The sequence below is a fragment of the Saccopteryx leptura genome, chromosome 12 (assembly GCF_036850995.1).
Source record: "Saccopteryx leptura isolate mSacLep1 chromosome 12, mSacLep1_pri_phased_curated, whole genome shotgun sequence".
NCBI classification, from domain to species: Eukaryota; Metazoa; Chordata; class Mammalia; order Chiroptera; family Emballonuridae; genus Saccopteryx; species Saccopteryx leptura.
In genome coordinates this window covers 33,772,450-33,788,501 of record NC_089514.1, presented here as the reverse complement: position 1 = coordinate 33,788,501, position 16,052 = coordinate 33,772,450, and the positions used below count along the sequence as shown (strand labels likewise).

Here is a 16,052-nt window from a genome sequence, read left to right as displayed (position 1 = left end):
GGCTACTTTTGGGTCTCTGAGACAACTCATAGCTGCATCTCGGGGGGATCCTTCCTGTCCCCAGGCCTGGGGCCCTAAAAGGCCTGTGGGCTATTTGATGTCCTACATGAGGCCTTCTTAAAAGTGCCCTGATGACCTCAGGTACCAAGGAGGGCCTCTGTGTGATAATAAACCATTTTTCCTGGGAAGGAAGGTAGGAAGGAAGGGAGGGAGGGAGGGAGGGAGGGAAGCAGAGGCATTGGTTCCAGTTCAAGGCACCTTGATTCCAGTTCTAGCTCAGCCACTGACTGTGAGGCTGTGGTGGACACACTACTCCACCTCTCTTCCACTTAGTTTTCTCATCACAAAAATGGGGAGAAAACTAGTTTGGTTTATAAAGAGTAAGTAAGCTAGTGTCTCTGGATCTACATTAACTGCAGTGTTTCAGGGATTGGTGTTTTTTCTTATTATTTATTTATTTATTGTTCTCCAATTATCTTTATTTAAGGGATGTTCTCTATAACGTTAAGGCCCACGATCTCCCCCTTGAGGACAGCATAGAGAAGCTGTAACACAAAGGTGCATAGGGGCAGGGTGGGGGATTGCCCAATGCAGAGGAGGGCCTGCTGTCCTGAGGCTAACCACCTATCGGGCTCTGCAAAGATTTGAGGGCATATGCTTAGCGGGAGGGCCTCTGTGTGGGGAGACCAGTGAGCTGGCTCTGATCAGCCAGTCTGGCAGAGTTAGACAGAGCCAAGCTTTCTGTTCTATTCTCAACCTTTTTTTCCTTCATTAAAGACATCTCAACTGGTTTTATTGAATTTCTATTCAGCACTTCGCTAGTAATGCCCTGAGATTTTTATTTGGATGCAATTTCTCCAAATTAAAATAAGATAGTCTTGTAAGTAAAGAAGACAGCGGTGACATGCAGTGGCATTGTTGGTCAATTGCAGAAGAGCAAAGCACAGTTTGAGTCTCAGTGGGAGGGTTTCTGGGAGCATTAGATAGAAGACATTGAGTTTCCCTAACTAGAAAAAGAGCACTAATCAGTGACCTGAGACTGGCTGGTCAATGCTGAAGTTAATGGAAAAATCTTTGCAATTTTTCAGAGATGCTTGCTAACCGAAGTGGAGGAAGATACAATATTAAAAAATCTTCATGACTTAAGCTAGTTTCCAGTTTCAATGGCTGTGTTTTCTCTTCTTCACTGTTTCATATTATTCAGATATTAAGCAGAGGTTGCTTCTATGTCCAGAGAAATAAAAACCATCAGAAACATAGCTACTTCTTTTTTTCAAACACGTCTTCTCTACCCTCCTTTGTGCTCACATACACATATTATTATCTTTTTTCCTTATGACTTCACTTATTGTTTCCCCAATCTCCCTACCCCACACAAGTTACCTATGGATTAGTTACGTAAAATCAATTTTAATTAAGCTTAAGTTAGGGGTGAGACGCCTGTCTACTCTCTCAAAAGAACAAATGAGGTTTGCTTCTGCGTTCACCCAATTGTTTCTCTAAATGTGGCTTCTGATTTCCCCTCTTCCTGAATAATCTTATTTGAAACTCTAAAGTGTTAACTCCTTGGATAAGCAGTTGAACTGTAATCCAATGGAAGAGCCACTATTTTAGACCTCGTTGTCAAGAGAATGAGTCCTTGCTCAACCTTTGTGCAGAGGTGCAGAGATCTTGTTCTGAGGGTATTTCTTAGACCTTGAGCTGCTCCCACCCCCAGGCTAATGAGGAGGAAAGAGTACACTTGGCTCCAACCACATGCATCACTTTGTTCTTTGGTGGAAGAACACCTCCCAATGTATCAGTGGTTGTGGTTTTAGGATAATAGTTCACTTAGCAGGTTTCGATTTTTACTATAACACAGAAAGGAAGCAGTTGCCAGTGCAAAGAAACTTTGCCATGATAACCACTATTAATGAGTATTTGTTGTATAGCTGAATGAAAGGTATATGAAACATCAATAAAAATGAATGAAGAAATGAATGAGACAGGTTGGAGCTCCATGATGATAGTGTTCCCATCATGTCATTTTTTTTAAAACATGTTTCCTTCCTCAGGACCCCACGATATCCATGTGTATCCAAAGGCTCATTTAGGATCTCTTTGTAGAAGGGAACCCAGCAGATGGGCAGCTGACCATCTGAGTTTCAGTTACTCTCTTGAAGAATCAGATTGTATGGTAATAATGGGACATTACTTTTGTTCTTCAAGATCACAAGGGTGTCTCGCCCACTGGAACATACAGGGGAAATTGTTCCCCTTATGAATCCTTTATGAAAAAGTTCTCCAGATCTTATGAGACAAATTTTGAATGAGATTGTGCAGTGTGAAGACCCTACAGATTGCTCCTGTTCCCTTTTCTTTCTTTCTTTCTTTTTATTTCATGCTGTTTTTTTTTTATTTCATACTTTCCAAGATCTGAAAGTATTTCCAATAGTGGCCTTTATGCATTCTAATTATATGATAATAGTTGCCTTTTATCTAGCCTTAGTCTCTTTCTCTCTCTCTCTCAAACTATATTAAAAATCAATAATTATAATAATTCTAATGATCTGATGTGATGTTGGACAGTTTAGATTTGGTCCCAGAATAATGAATAAACAAACAAAACACCCAAGAACAATAAAAGAATATGATACTTCCTTGCCCTAGATTCCTTTGCTGTGCTTCCCAAACGTATAAGATGTACATTGATAGTTGTGTGTAGTTTTTGTATTATCAAGGATATGAGACATGTGCCACAAAGTTTATATAGTTAGATTGAAGACTGGAGATGGTTAAGCCAACAAACATAATATCCATAATCTTTCTGCATATGGTTTTCTAACCTAGTCTTTTGGATTCTCCTCTCCATTCCTGCAGTACTAGCCGGATGAAATGTTAGCAGTCCACGACAAAGATGAAAAAGAATATGGAATGAGCAGCAAACAAAATGAATGAATGACAAGATGAAGAATATATTTCTTTAGAAAAATATGCACATATACACCATTTTGTTTATCACATACACTGTATTAATTTATACATATACATAGCATGCAAATTTCACACAATTTTGGCACAATGCACAATTCTACAATAAGCAATTTTGTTTTCTTCAGCCCCTATTATATTAGCTTAATAACATCTAGAATATTTTAGCAATATATTATCACATTTGTACTAGAGCTGCCCAAAATACACTGTTTTCCACGTTTGTAAACAAAAATAGAACAATCACTACATAAACACTGTGACTGGAAAAATACCCTCTTTTTAACTCCTCTGTTACAGTCAGTGAAGGAGACTTAAGCTACTTTAGTATCCAAAATATTTTCTGAAAGAATATATTTTTGGGGGGTGGGAGTACACTATATATGTAACCAGAACAAATTAGTTTTTTATCTTTCTACAACTGAATCACTTCTAATCACAGTGACTTAAGATGTCATAGATGAGACTTAAGATTTGGAGGGTTTCAATGTATCTCCTCATTTAGAATACAAATTAAATAATGATAACTCTGATTACTGTTACAAATTCACAAATTAATTTTAGGTGCCAGTAATGATACTGGTTGATTTGGGGAGTTTTGTAGATTTTAAACTGAGGAAGTAAAGAGAGACATGGGCTATAATTTTGGGCTTCAATGAGAAACTACTTTAATTTTAAATGAATTGGTATATGGTTAAACTTGTAGCAGTTACCTCATTTTCTTCTTCCTCTGGTTTTGCTAATTGCATCAGACAAGAGGTCAACTACAAACTGATTTCTAATTAGCCCTACTGAATCTTCCAGGAAAACATTAAGATCTCAAGCTTTGAAGCGGGGTGAAAGGCAGTTAATGGACTTGTGTGGAGTCCTTTAATTACCAGTCTGAAATTTGTCTTTTACTGCTAGATAGCACCCAAGGGCAAGAGGTAATCGGCTCTATAAACTTTGTAGTGGTTGGCTTTATAAATCCTGGTGCTTAGGAAAGTAGAAGACTCTCTTTAAAGAGAATATTCTCTTCCACTAAGAATTATATTTTTGGCAGTTTTGTGAAAATTTTAGCAAAGGATACTTTGTGACCTCCCAATTTATAAATGTCAGTGACCAAAGCACAGTCAACCTGACGGTCAATTCCTTACAAAAGTTAGGGCTGCCCAGTGGACAGAATAATCCAAGACCACATTGCATACAAGGTTAGTAAACCAATGAACAAACCGGTTCAAGAAAATGGACTCAATTTCTTGTTTCACATAAAGCATGATGTCTTCCTGCCAAGCGCAGGTCTTTCTCCACATTCTTAGTCTGACCTGTGTTAGAAAGCCACTTTGTCTTACAAAGGTCACATTGTAATCTCTGTGGTTTACATTGTGTGGATGGTAAACCATCTGAGTAACACCAGAATTGATTGAAATAAAAAAATTAAAAATCAGATTCATAGCCAAATACAGAAATAGTCTGATTCAAAGTTTAGAATTAAAAGAAAGTTCTCAATAGCAATTTTAATTTTGAAAGGTATAAATGGCTCAAGATGAACAAGGAGCACCCTGTATCTGAACTAGGTCAATTTACTTGTTTTCCTTGGATACTTTGCTCGCATTACACCTGCATTTCAGCACTGGATGAAAGATGGAATTTACAAGTGTCGCAGTGGGAGACTCCATTCCTTAGACTGTCTCCCATAGCAATAGTACCAAGAAGAACATTCTTCAGATTCACGATGGACAAAAATCACTGAATAATTCTTCACGAATGATATGTTTGGCACCTGGGGACAGGGGATGGGAATCACTTTAAATGCATGGTTGCTTTTTCTCCCAGGGCATGAAGAAGGCTCAGAGATCACGATGCTGAATTGGCGTCACATTTAAGCGCATGACTCCCGCTCAAAGATTTCCATAGGGATGGCCTCGAAGCGCTCCTCGCCCAGGCGGATGGAGGCCGGCTGGTTCCGGGGCTCGTTGTGGCAGATGTAGAGAGGGAGGCCGCTCTCCTCCGCGTCGAAGGCGGCCGCGGCGTAGGCCACGGCGGCGTTGAACTCGATGTGCCGGGCGTTGTGGCGGCGCCCGTAGCGCTGCTCCCACTGCAGTTTCATTAGTTTCCAGTGGCGCTTCAGGGTTTCCTGGACCTGGAAGAGAAAAGGGAGTCTTGTTTTCATATGATTGTCAGAAATGACCCAAGTCAGGTTTATGAACACAATTCTTGATGTTGATTAGTTTAAAGGTGGTCGGTGGAATGTAATTCTCATCTAAGGGGCCCTGTGGTCTATCTGCTGGCCATGCAGAGAAGGGTTTGCCAATTGGAGCCTTGAGTTAGTTGCCGAAGCCCCCGTGGGCAAGGTTCCCTGCTACTGTGCAGAAGGTTCTTCTTCAGCTCTTAAATCAACGAACGAAATGGGATTTGGTTTCACACTCAATATATGGCAGACATTTCACCTTAGGGAGAAGGAACTGGAAAGCACTTTATCTGCTACCACCTTCGATACAGCAGACACTTTTATCTTTATCTAACTCTCCACAAAATATTTAATCATTGGCCATAAAATATCTCTGTAAACCATAGGCCAGTTCTGGATGTTTTGACAGCGGTCTCATTCTGTTGATGTCCTGTATCCAACAAGGCTAGAGGTCGGCTGTGCCAGAGAAAACTCTGGTTACAGAGTGACAACCTTTTCAGAATAAAATTTCAATCTCTTTCTATTGAAAGACTTCTGATATGTTAACAAACTTACCAACTAGCTTTATAAATACGATAAACTGTATATAAAACACAAGAGGAGGAGAAGATGCTAAAGTCAGGAAGCTCCAAATATGAAAAGCACACAAGACGAGGCCCATAGAAGCGTGTTTTCAATAATCACACTTTAAGAAGGGAAATTATTTCCTGCACTTCCACAGGTTGGGCCTCATGCGGCTTTGATCCAAGAATAAGGACACATAAAATCTGTTTAAAAAGACAAACAAACAAAACCAGATTTCTGTTGCTCCCAAAGCACCAGAAATGGTAGGAGCTGCCAAGGGGATAGTTAATATAACATACAGAGTTTTGAATTACTATATAAGTTCATCACTCATTATAAAAGCAATTAATACAGGTCACTTTAGAGTTTCCTTTGATTATTTCAATTTATTTAATGCTCATTTTACAAAGCAGAGCCCTGGTCTGATGGTCTAGAGACAGAATTATTACACCCGGCTCTATTCTTCGCACACTGTGTAAGGTTGGTATATTTGGGCCTCAGTTTATGTACATTTGTAAAAAAGAAAATCAGGATGGAATTGCATATTTTTGTCCTGTTAAGTTCTCCATAAGCACCTATGGTACCTATTATATACTATTTATTATATACTATTTATTAAATTCTAAGGGATACTTCTGAATATTATATAGAAAGTTGTTACTGATTTTTTTTTTTTCTTCTGAAGCTGGAAACGGGGAGAGACAGTCAGACAGACTCCCACATGCGCCCGACCCGGATCCACCCAGCACGCCCACCAAGGGGCAACACTCTGCCCACCAGGGGGTGATGCTCTGCCCCTCCAGGGCGTCGCTCTGTTGCAACCAGAGCCACTCTAGCGCCTGGGGCAGAGGCCAAGGAGCCATCTCCAGCGCCCGGGCCCGGGCCATCTTTGCTCCAATGGAGCCTCGGCTGCGGGAGGGGAAGAGAGAGACAGAGAGGAAGGAGAGGGGGAGGGGTGGAGAAGCAGATGGGCGCTTCTCCTGTGTGCCCTGGCCAGGAATCGAACCCGGGACTTCTGCACGCCAGGCCGACACTCTACCACTGAGCCAACCGGCCAGGGCTGTTACTGATATTTTTCCCAGTGTTCTACAGGACAAATCAACAATGGCTCTGCTGGTCTTTACTGTGCAGAATTTATATGGCCTGTAGTTTGAGGTAATTGGGTCCTTGAAGACTACAAGATCAGGGTTTCTAATTTCCTTTCACTACCTCCTTTCCTATGTTTGGGAAGGGTATCTTATTTAAAAGACAACAATAAATAAATATCATCTGTAAGTAAGGTTAATATTTTTCAAAATATTTAATCATAGTGTTTCTTAAATATTTCCCTGTGTCTCCCCTATTCGTTAAGTCAGGGTCATTCACTGCATGAAGGACAGCTTAGATTCCGCCTGAAGTACTGATTCTCAAAGTGTAGTCTTCACGTTAGCATCGTCAGTATCACCTGAGAACTAGTCAGAGACGCAAATTCTCAGGCCCCCATCCCTGTTCTACTGAATAGGGAACCGCTGGGGGGCGCCCCGCAATCTGTCTTTTAACGAACTTTCCAGGTGATTCTGATACGCAAGTATGTTTGAGAATACTGAAATCATGGCTTAGCTTTCATTTCCAAAACTGACCTTTCTGAGTCTACTCTAAAAAGACGTTAGTTTTAAAAACCAGGTTTTATTGAGTGAAAAAAAAGACTTTCTAGACAGAAAAACTTCTCTTTGTATATGCAGTGAAAATCTTACTGGTCTAAAAATAGAATTTTACTAAAGCTTTACTATAATATATCATAATATAGAGAACCTGTAGGACATGACATAGGGGGAATCCCTCACAGACAGGAAGGGGAGGTGGTGAGTGCAGAGGCCCCTCCAATCGGAGAGAAAGGAGAGAGAGAGACAGACAGACAGACAGAAACCTTGCATTTCCCCTTCATGGTGGGAATGCCTGGGAAGATGGGGAGAAGAAAGAAGGCAGATGATAGAAATACCCCAATATAGCACGTCTGGCTTTTTGATTCTGAGAGCAGAGTCCTGTAAATTGGTAGCCCAGCAAAGACGTCCCATTTTGGTCTGGTGCCACGTCCAACATGGTACCCACGCGGTGGCGTGGCCATGACATATAGCAGAGACAGCTTCACGGTGTAAAGACAGGACCCAGAATTCCTGGGCTCCTCAGGTGGCTTGGAAGAGAGAACTGCAAATCAGAAGGGGTCCGGGCTTGACCAACAGAAGTGAGTGTAGCCACCATGAACTTCAGCAGGGGGTGTCAGCATAATAATGGTAACCAGCTGCACCCTTGAACAAAGCTCCTGGACTAAGTATTTTGTAGATAGAGACTGTTGTAAACCACAAGCATACCTTGGAATATTGTGGCTTTGGTTCCAGACCTCTGCGATAAAGTATCGCAATAAATTGAATTGTAATCTTTTTGCTGGTTGCAGGGAACGGGTCTTGCTTTTAATTTGTAAAAAATACATATCTGTGTCATGCAGTAAAATAAAGCATAATAAAATGAGGTATGTCTGTATTCTAGGCTAGTACAATGGGCATTTCAAAGCGGCATGAGGTAAGCTACAGCAAATCACCAAAATTTTAGTTTTCACACACTCTAATTTGTGACCAATATGTTGAGATTCTTCTGGTTGTGCTACTTACATCTGCAAACGATTTTATCCACTGTGCATGGGCAATAGCAAGAAGCATGAACGAGGGGAACAATCTACTGTGCTGTTAGTACTCTGTCAAGTTTTAAGCTACTGTTTGGGAAAAAATGGGTATCTGTATAGTCATAACCATCTTTTTGAGGTTTCTTTGGTACTTATAATTTAGTGAAGTGTTTGGATGGTCCATGTCCACATACTTAAAAGACTTGTTGTAGGAACTGTTTGATACGTAAGCATGCTCTCATGGTCATCTCCTGATCTCTGTGAGTGTAATTCTCCAAATCCCTCCCCCACTTCTAATTGATCCACTGACTATCTAACCTACTTCCATAATAGCAATCACTTATAACTTCTAAGAAGTAATTAAAACCTCCACCTTCCTTGTACAATGGACAATTAGCTCCCGGGGTCTTTGCTAACACTTTTTAAAAATTGGATCTATTGAGGTGACATTGGTAAATAAAATTATATAGGTTTCAGGTGTACAGTTCTATAGTGCATCATCATTTTGTGTTCATCAGCCCAAGCCTTCCATGCTAACACTTAGTATCCAACCAGGCAAAGCCCAGTCACAGCCCAGTCTCACATGCAGCTAGAAATAACGTCTAGCACGGATGACTGCCCTGCTGTGTTTAATATTATAAGATGATATGTTCACAGAAGACCCAGATACTTAAATCCATGGGGCTATGATATTACATTTGACACAGTACACAACTTATATATTATTAGAAATGTCACACTTGTACATTCTGTCAGCAGAATGGAATCTTAATTAAAATGGGGCTGGTTTCTTTACTTCAAAAAGCAGAGCTAACATATTCCAATGAACTAGACATATCCAATTGCTAGGAGTACCTCTGGGTTTGCTTTCTATGCCTGACACTTCAAAAACAGCATCAGAGTTAAGACACAGTGAATATTGATATATTATTACAAATGCATGCAATCTTCTCATGTTTTCAAGGTATGCCCCTCCGGACCTGATTTTTATATTAATCCCATATTAATATTATTTTAGATGAAAAATATTTATTTTGTATGCCACTTGAAACAACTCAAAGGCAAGGAGATACATTCACAGAAAGTGATATAAATATGAAATGACCTAAGTCTTCCTTATTTATTAGTTTTTACTGTTAAAAAAAAAAGAAACAGACCCTTTCTTGGCTGGCCACAGAGGGTGTCTTTTTACTCCTATCCCAGGCTTCAGTCTAGCCCCTAGCAATAGTAATTGCATAATATATTTTTTGTTGAATAAAAGAGTGAATTGATGAATGAATGGATTAAGGAAGGAATAAAATACACCAACTAAAAGGGAAGATAGGAATAACAATAATCTTGTGATATTGGGATTGGAGGTAATAGGTCACAGAACAGCAAAATATCATATTATCAGTCCTTACTAAATAGTGTTCAACTGAAGAAATAACGAATAGCAAATCAATCGAATATCAATTGATTATTAAACGAGCTTTCTAATTACTAACAAGAAAAAATAGGTTGATCTCTTAATCAAATGAGATTTGCCTTGGTGTAGGATTATTTTTTATAGGAATTAATTTGATGCTATGAAAAATACTTTTACATTATGTGGTCTATAACTACAGCAAGTTTATTAACAAAGCTTTAAGGAGGAGCCATAGATGTCATACAGTGCAGTCAAAGATTTAGTCCAGTCAATTAAGAATCAGGAAACCTGGGTTCTAGTCCTGGTGATTCAACTATGATTATGACATTGGGCAACTCATGTGATCTTTCTGGAGTTTAGATTTTTCACCTCAAAGAGGAGGGAGGTTTTGAACCATGTTCCCAAATTTATGCAGTTCCACTTTTATGTTTTACAAACTAGGTACTCAGTCAAGATTTCATGAGCAGAAAGGGAACTCTCACTAAAGGCCCCCCCAAAACACTGGCCATCAGCATCTCTAGATTTTACTGATCTAAATATTCAGATAATAAATTATTGGAGAATCCTTTTAGAGTCTTCACTTCAGGGTGATTTTCAAAACGTTCACTAAGTGACATGACCCTGGCAGCAAGTGACTGAAGAGGAGGCAGTGAACCAGCACAAGCAGGCTGGGTATTGGCTCTGCCCTCATGAAGAACTGGGTCATGGGACATGGCTTTCCTTTCCATTCACACTGCTGCTCAGGGTGCCGTCCAAGGAAATCACGACTGAGCTGCCTGTCCGATATTAGTGACTCCACCACACAAGCACAGGAAAGCTTTAGCATGCAGTGGTGGAAATACACAACTGAGGACAAAAGAAAAGAAGCCCTTTGGAAACTGTCAGGGGCTGGTTCTGTGTAAACGAGTAGTGGTATTATGGGAAAGGCATGCTTACGTTGCTGTTGTAGAAGCAGTAGATCACCGCGACGAAGAATCCCTATAAAGAGGAGGAAGGAGAGAGTTGAAGTTACTTTTGTGAGCATGACATTGATTAGCCATCAATATAAACAGACAGCCCGAAGAGAAGCATGTTACTATTGCGACAGTAAGTCAGGGCTCGATAAGAAATGACTCCCTCTCTCATTCAGTGTGATGAGCCCCAGGAAATTGATCCCCGTGTCTCCCCTACCTGAGCGGGCCGTGGAATAAACACACCCTTGGCTTCTTACCTGGAAGTGAATCAGAGTGTGCATCACGTAGTCGTAGATTTTGCCAAGCGTCTGGTTGGATGGTCTCCAGGGAAAGACGACAAACTGGACTCCCAGTAGGGGCACCAGGAACAGAGTGGCCCTCACTGCCTTCAGGTACATGTGGAAGTCGGCCTGCTGGGCCTCCCTCATCTTCTTCACGAGCACACGGACGATGTTGAGCAGGAAGAAGAAGTTGATCTGCCAATACAGGATGTTATGAATGAGCAGACCGTCCAGGTCAGTACCGCTGAAGGACACCTGCTTTCCTCAGGTCCTCTTTATCTAGTGTGGGGAGCAGATGTCACCTACATGGGATGTGAGAATGCCCGAAAGGCCGTTCACGTTGCCCCGCATTGCTGGGACCCTGAGCATCAGTGTAACAGACTCGAATGAACGTTTCCTTTTATTTTCCTAACTGAGGAAATATTTTCCTGTCCATGTAAATTTATCAGGTCAACTGTAATGAGGGTTGATTTTTACTTTACAAAGGGGAAAAGTTTAGATCTTGCTTGCTTGACTTTTCATTATGAAGGTTTTCTCCACAGCCAGGAATACTTAATTAACAGTGAGAGGAAGACTAAAATTTTTATCTGCAAAGGTTATATAGTGGAGACAACTAACCCAGCCTTCTTTGTTAAATAACATTTTTTATAAGAAAAATAACTTCATAAAGGTATAATGCACGTTTCCACTCATTTCTATTAATGGGGATGGCTTCATCGGTTAAACATATTCTGTGAGATTTATCCATGTTATTTATATGAGCATTTCATTGATTTTTTATTGCTGAGTAGTATTCCATTATATGAATTATACACCTGATTTGTTTATTCATTTTCCTGCTGATGAAACTAGAATGGTTTGCACAATTTCACGGTGGTGAGTAAACATACTATGGATATTTGTATACAAGCTTTTGTGTTGACATGCATTTTCATTTCTCTTGAGTAAGTACCCAGGTGTGCAAATGCCTGCTCATATGGTAAGTGTATGTTTAATTTTACAATAAACTTCCAAACTGCCTTCTAAAGAGGTGTCTTTATTTTACGTTCCCTTCAGCACTGGATGAGAGTTCCCGTCGCTGGTCACCTTGCCAGCCCTCGTGTGGTCGCTCTCTCTCAGGTCAGCCATTTTGGTGGGTGGGGCACAGCTCTTTTCAGCTGTGAAGCTAGCTTTGAACCAAGTGTTTTTAGAATTTAATTGATAATATATTTTAAAATAATTAAAATGGTTTCCACTACCTGAAACATAAATAAATATTACTGTTCAAAAACTTCAAGGAAAAAAGACCTTTAATAATAAATTCTTATGGGACATTTAAGTATTCAAGAGCCATGTCAGTGGGTCCTTATGAAGACAGTTGAGCTAGTATGTATGTCACTACCCTGAAAATGGGTAAAAAGAATAGAATTTGCATTGAAAAGGCCAGGAAAGTTAGAAGACAGTTTGGATGATAATCCAATTTATTTCGTTACAAATGGATGCTTCTTCAATGCAGGAGCAGAACATGGTCTGTGCCTCAGACTCTTTATCTCTCCCACTCTTATTTGAACCAAACACTGTGGTTAATGAGGAAAATAATATCTAAATATTAAATTTGATGGTTTTTGAAGGGGTAGTCAAACTTTTTATAAAAACCACCCACTTTTGCAGTGCTGGTCATCCTAGTCCCTACTGGGCGTTTCAGCTTTCATGGTGGGCAGTAGCAGAGCAACCATATGGAGCCGGGACTGATTGGACCGCCCACTAGTGAGCGGGAGGGACCAGGTTGACCAGCACTGCAAAAGTGGGCGGTTTTTGTAAAAAGTTTGACTACCCTGTATGGGCATAAATAAAGAGCTTGGGTAGCGAGTCAGGCAGTCATAGTCTCCCTGAAGCCAAGTTCTTACTAGTCGTGTGGTTTCGGGTGAACTTACTTAAGTCTCTGGGTCTAGTTTTCCGAATGAGTAAAATATCCTGATGATGTATCTATTTGGAGGGCTGCTGTTAAAAACAGCATGGCCACCTATGCGAAGTGCATGAAATCCTTTAAGTGCATCGTTATTGGTAGTTAGGATAATGGCTCATCCTAGTTTTGCTCAGCTGAGCCAGGGGGAAAAGTGCAGGGGGACGTGGTGGTCTCTCCCTTTCTTATCAGCAACACCTGTATCATTCCTCAACCCTTGCTCTTTACCTTTAACTGGGAGAATTTAGTTACAGTGTTTTTTTAAAAACAAACAAACCACTATATTGTTGTTGTAGGGCAGGGGACCCCAAACTACGGCCCGCGGGCTGCATGTGGCCCCCTGTGGCCATTTATCCGCCCCGCCACACTTCCAGAAGGGGCACCTCTTTCATTGGTGGTCAGTGAGAGCATAGTTCCCATTGAAATACTGGCCAGTTTGTTGATTTAAATTTACTTGTTCTTTATTTTAAATATTGTATTTGTTCCCGTTTTGTGTTTTTACTTTAAAATAAGATATGTGCAGTGTGCATAGGGATTTGTTCATGGTTTTTTTTATAGTCCGGCCCTCCAACGATCTGAGGGACAGTGAACTGGCCCCCTGTGTAAAAAGTTTGGGGACCCCTGTTGTAGGGTGTCTAGAAATGAACTTATGCACCCTCCCCCCGAATTTTATTCCATTAAAATATTTTTTTTTTCACTTAGAGACTCTCAGATCAAATTGTTCACTATAGGTTATCATTAAATTAGCTTCATTTGAAAGTTATATATGTGATATAGAACTGTTTTCAAAGCATTTCCCAGAGACTACATTGCTAATAATGGATTTAGGAAGCAATGCTCACCACCAGTGCTGCCATGACGGGGCCGTGGATGATGTACAGCAGGTGGGTCTCCACACTCAGCCAGCAGCTGAAAGGAGGGGCATATGTTAGTACAAACGCACGGTATTTACAGGAGGTAACCGAAACCCACCACAAGACTTACTTGTCGTTGAAGTACATTGTCCGGGTAATAGCGTGGATGGTAGTTGGCACCAGTGGGAACCCTAGAAAACGTGAGAGTATACAAGTTACGCCTGGTTCTTTGTCAATAGCCTTAACTACTATATTTTTCTCTCCATAAGATGCACCTGACCATAAGACAGACCTAGGGTTTTAAGGAGGAAAATAAGAAAAAAAAAAAAAATCTGAACCAAATGGTGTGTTAAAATATTTAATAAAATACCATATTTTTCACTCCATAAGATGCATGGGCATTTTCCTCTCCACTTTTTTTGGGGGAAAGTATGTCTTATGAAGCGAAAAATACAGTACATTAGCATGGAAAACAGTAGTTTGCTTTAGAAAATAGTGGCAAATTTAACATCTCCGTCAAGATATTTCCCTAATGTTTTCGCACAAATTTTCTTTGGTCAAACCAGGGGAAATGTTCTTTGTTGGAAGAGCATCGTGTGCTCTCAGAGAGTTTGGTTAAGAGCACCCAGATAATTCAAAGCCTCTCACAAATTATCCAGTGTGGTAGGTATGTTATTACTCTCACTAGACCTATTGGAGACAGATGTCCTCCCAGCACCTGTGTCTCATCAAAGCATCTGGGCCCCTGATTGTTCTCTGAGACCAAAACTAGAAGGAGGTGTAAATATCAAGACAGAGGTAAGGGTGGCTTACAACCCTGCTGGAGCAAACACGTACCCCAGCCCAGGAGATAGTACCACTTCATGTGATGCTTGTCAGTGAACACGGCCACCATGATGAGTGAGTGAAGGTAGATCCCTTCACAGAGCATCCAGAAGTAATTGCACGCCATCATGTAGTGGTTGAAAAAATGCAGAATCTTGCAGCTCAGCTGTCAGAAAGAAAGGGAGGTACTCAGTGGAAGACATGGGCAAGGATCTGACCGTGAACAGTGAACAGCGAGTAGATGTGAAAATGAGCCAGTGTCCGCATTCAGCCTGCATTCAGCTTTCCCAAGCATCTGTTAACACGTGCCACCCTCTGTATCCAAAGATCAGAGTGATAGTGCATAGGTCATTAGTGGTGCATAGAAACAGCCATCTAAGGCAATGGAAGCCTAGTCCCTAAAGTGTTCTTTCCCTGTACATTCTGGTGACTTATATAGACTAGACGAGCATATATATATATATATATATATATATATATATATATATATACACACACACACATACATATACATATACATATACATTATATATATTTGTATTTATATTTTCTGAAGTTGGAAACGGGGAGGCAGTCAGACAGACTCCCGCATGCACCCGACCGGGATCCACCCGGCATGCCCACCAGGGGGTGATGCTCTGCCCATCTGGGGCATTACTCTGTTGCAACCAGAGCCATTCTAGTGCCTGAGGCAGAGGCCATGGAGCCATCCTCAGCGCCCAGGCCAACTTTGCTCCAATGGAGCCTTGGCTGCAGGAGGGGAAGAGAGAGACAGAGAGGAAGGAGAGGGGGAGGGGTGGAGAAGCAGATGGGCGCTTCTGTGTGCCCTGGCCGGGAATTGAACCTGGGACTCCTGCATGCCAGGCCGACACTCTACCACTGAGCCAACTGGCCAGGGCCCGAGCTTATATTTTTGCAGTGAGCCTGAGACCCATAGTTTTTTAGAGCAGACAAGGATTTGTCATGTGACTTTGATAGCCCCTTTTTGTCATATATGATCCAGGAGCTATGCTGAATCCAACTGATGATTCTGTGTTGTTGCCTGCTGTCCCTAGATCCAGTGCTGATAATCCTCACCACCAAAGAGCTAAGCTGAGCTTCCTGTTCTGGCAGTCACAATGCAATGGGAAACACCCTGACTTTGAGTCACAGGTATACTAACACCTCATGAAGAGAAATTCTAGAACTTTACAACAAGATGTTAGTGCAGTTGATAAACTAGGGACAAAAAGGTTCTCATATTAACTGGAAAACTGTACAGTTGTACATTTTTTAAAGCTAGCTGAATGAAGGAGAGAAATCCTCCAGTCAGAAAGTACACATTGACTAACTGTAGGGAGGGACTGAGGCTTCTCTGGCGGACTCGAAAGGTACAACATTTTCAATTAAATGTGAGTCTGTCACTCAATCCAGAGCTGATTTTTGATAC

General features: G+C 41.0%; 1 protein-coding gene across 1 annotated transcript in view; it reads right to left on the bottom strand.

The window, feature by feature from the left end:
- Window positions 1–3,144: 3,144 nt before the first annotated feature.
- The window catches only part of CALCR (calcitonin receptor), an 85,299-nt gene continuing 72,391 nt past the window's right edge, over window positions 3,145–16,052 (bottom strand). The window contains exons 9-14 of the mRNA XM_066353964.1: window positions 14,636–14,789; window positions 13,929–13,989; window positions 13,787–13,853; window positions 10,979–11,197; window positions 10,705–10,746; window positions 3,145–5,092 (exon numbers count right to left, since the gene is read on the bottom strand). Of these exons, the coding sequence (XP_066210061.1) occupies window positions 4,832–5,092; window positions 10,705–10,746; window positions 10,979–11,197; window positions 13,787–13,853; window positions 13,929–13,989; window positions 14,636–14,789 (804 nt within the window). The 3' untranslated portion in view covers window positions 3,145–4,831. The remainder of the gene's footprint in view (window positions 5,093–10,704; window positions 10,747–10,978; window positions 11,198–13,786; window positions 13,854–13,928; window positions 13,990–14,635; window positions 14,790–16,052) is intronic.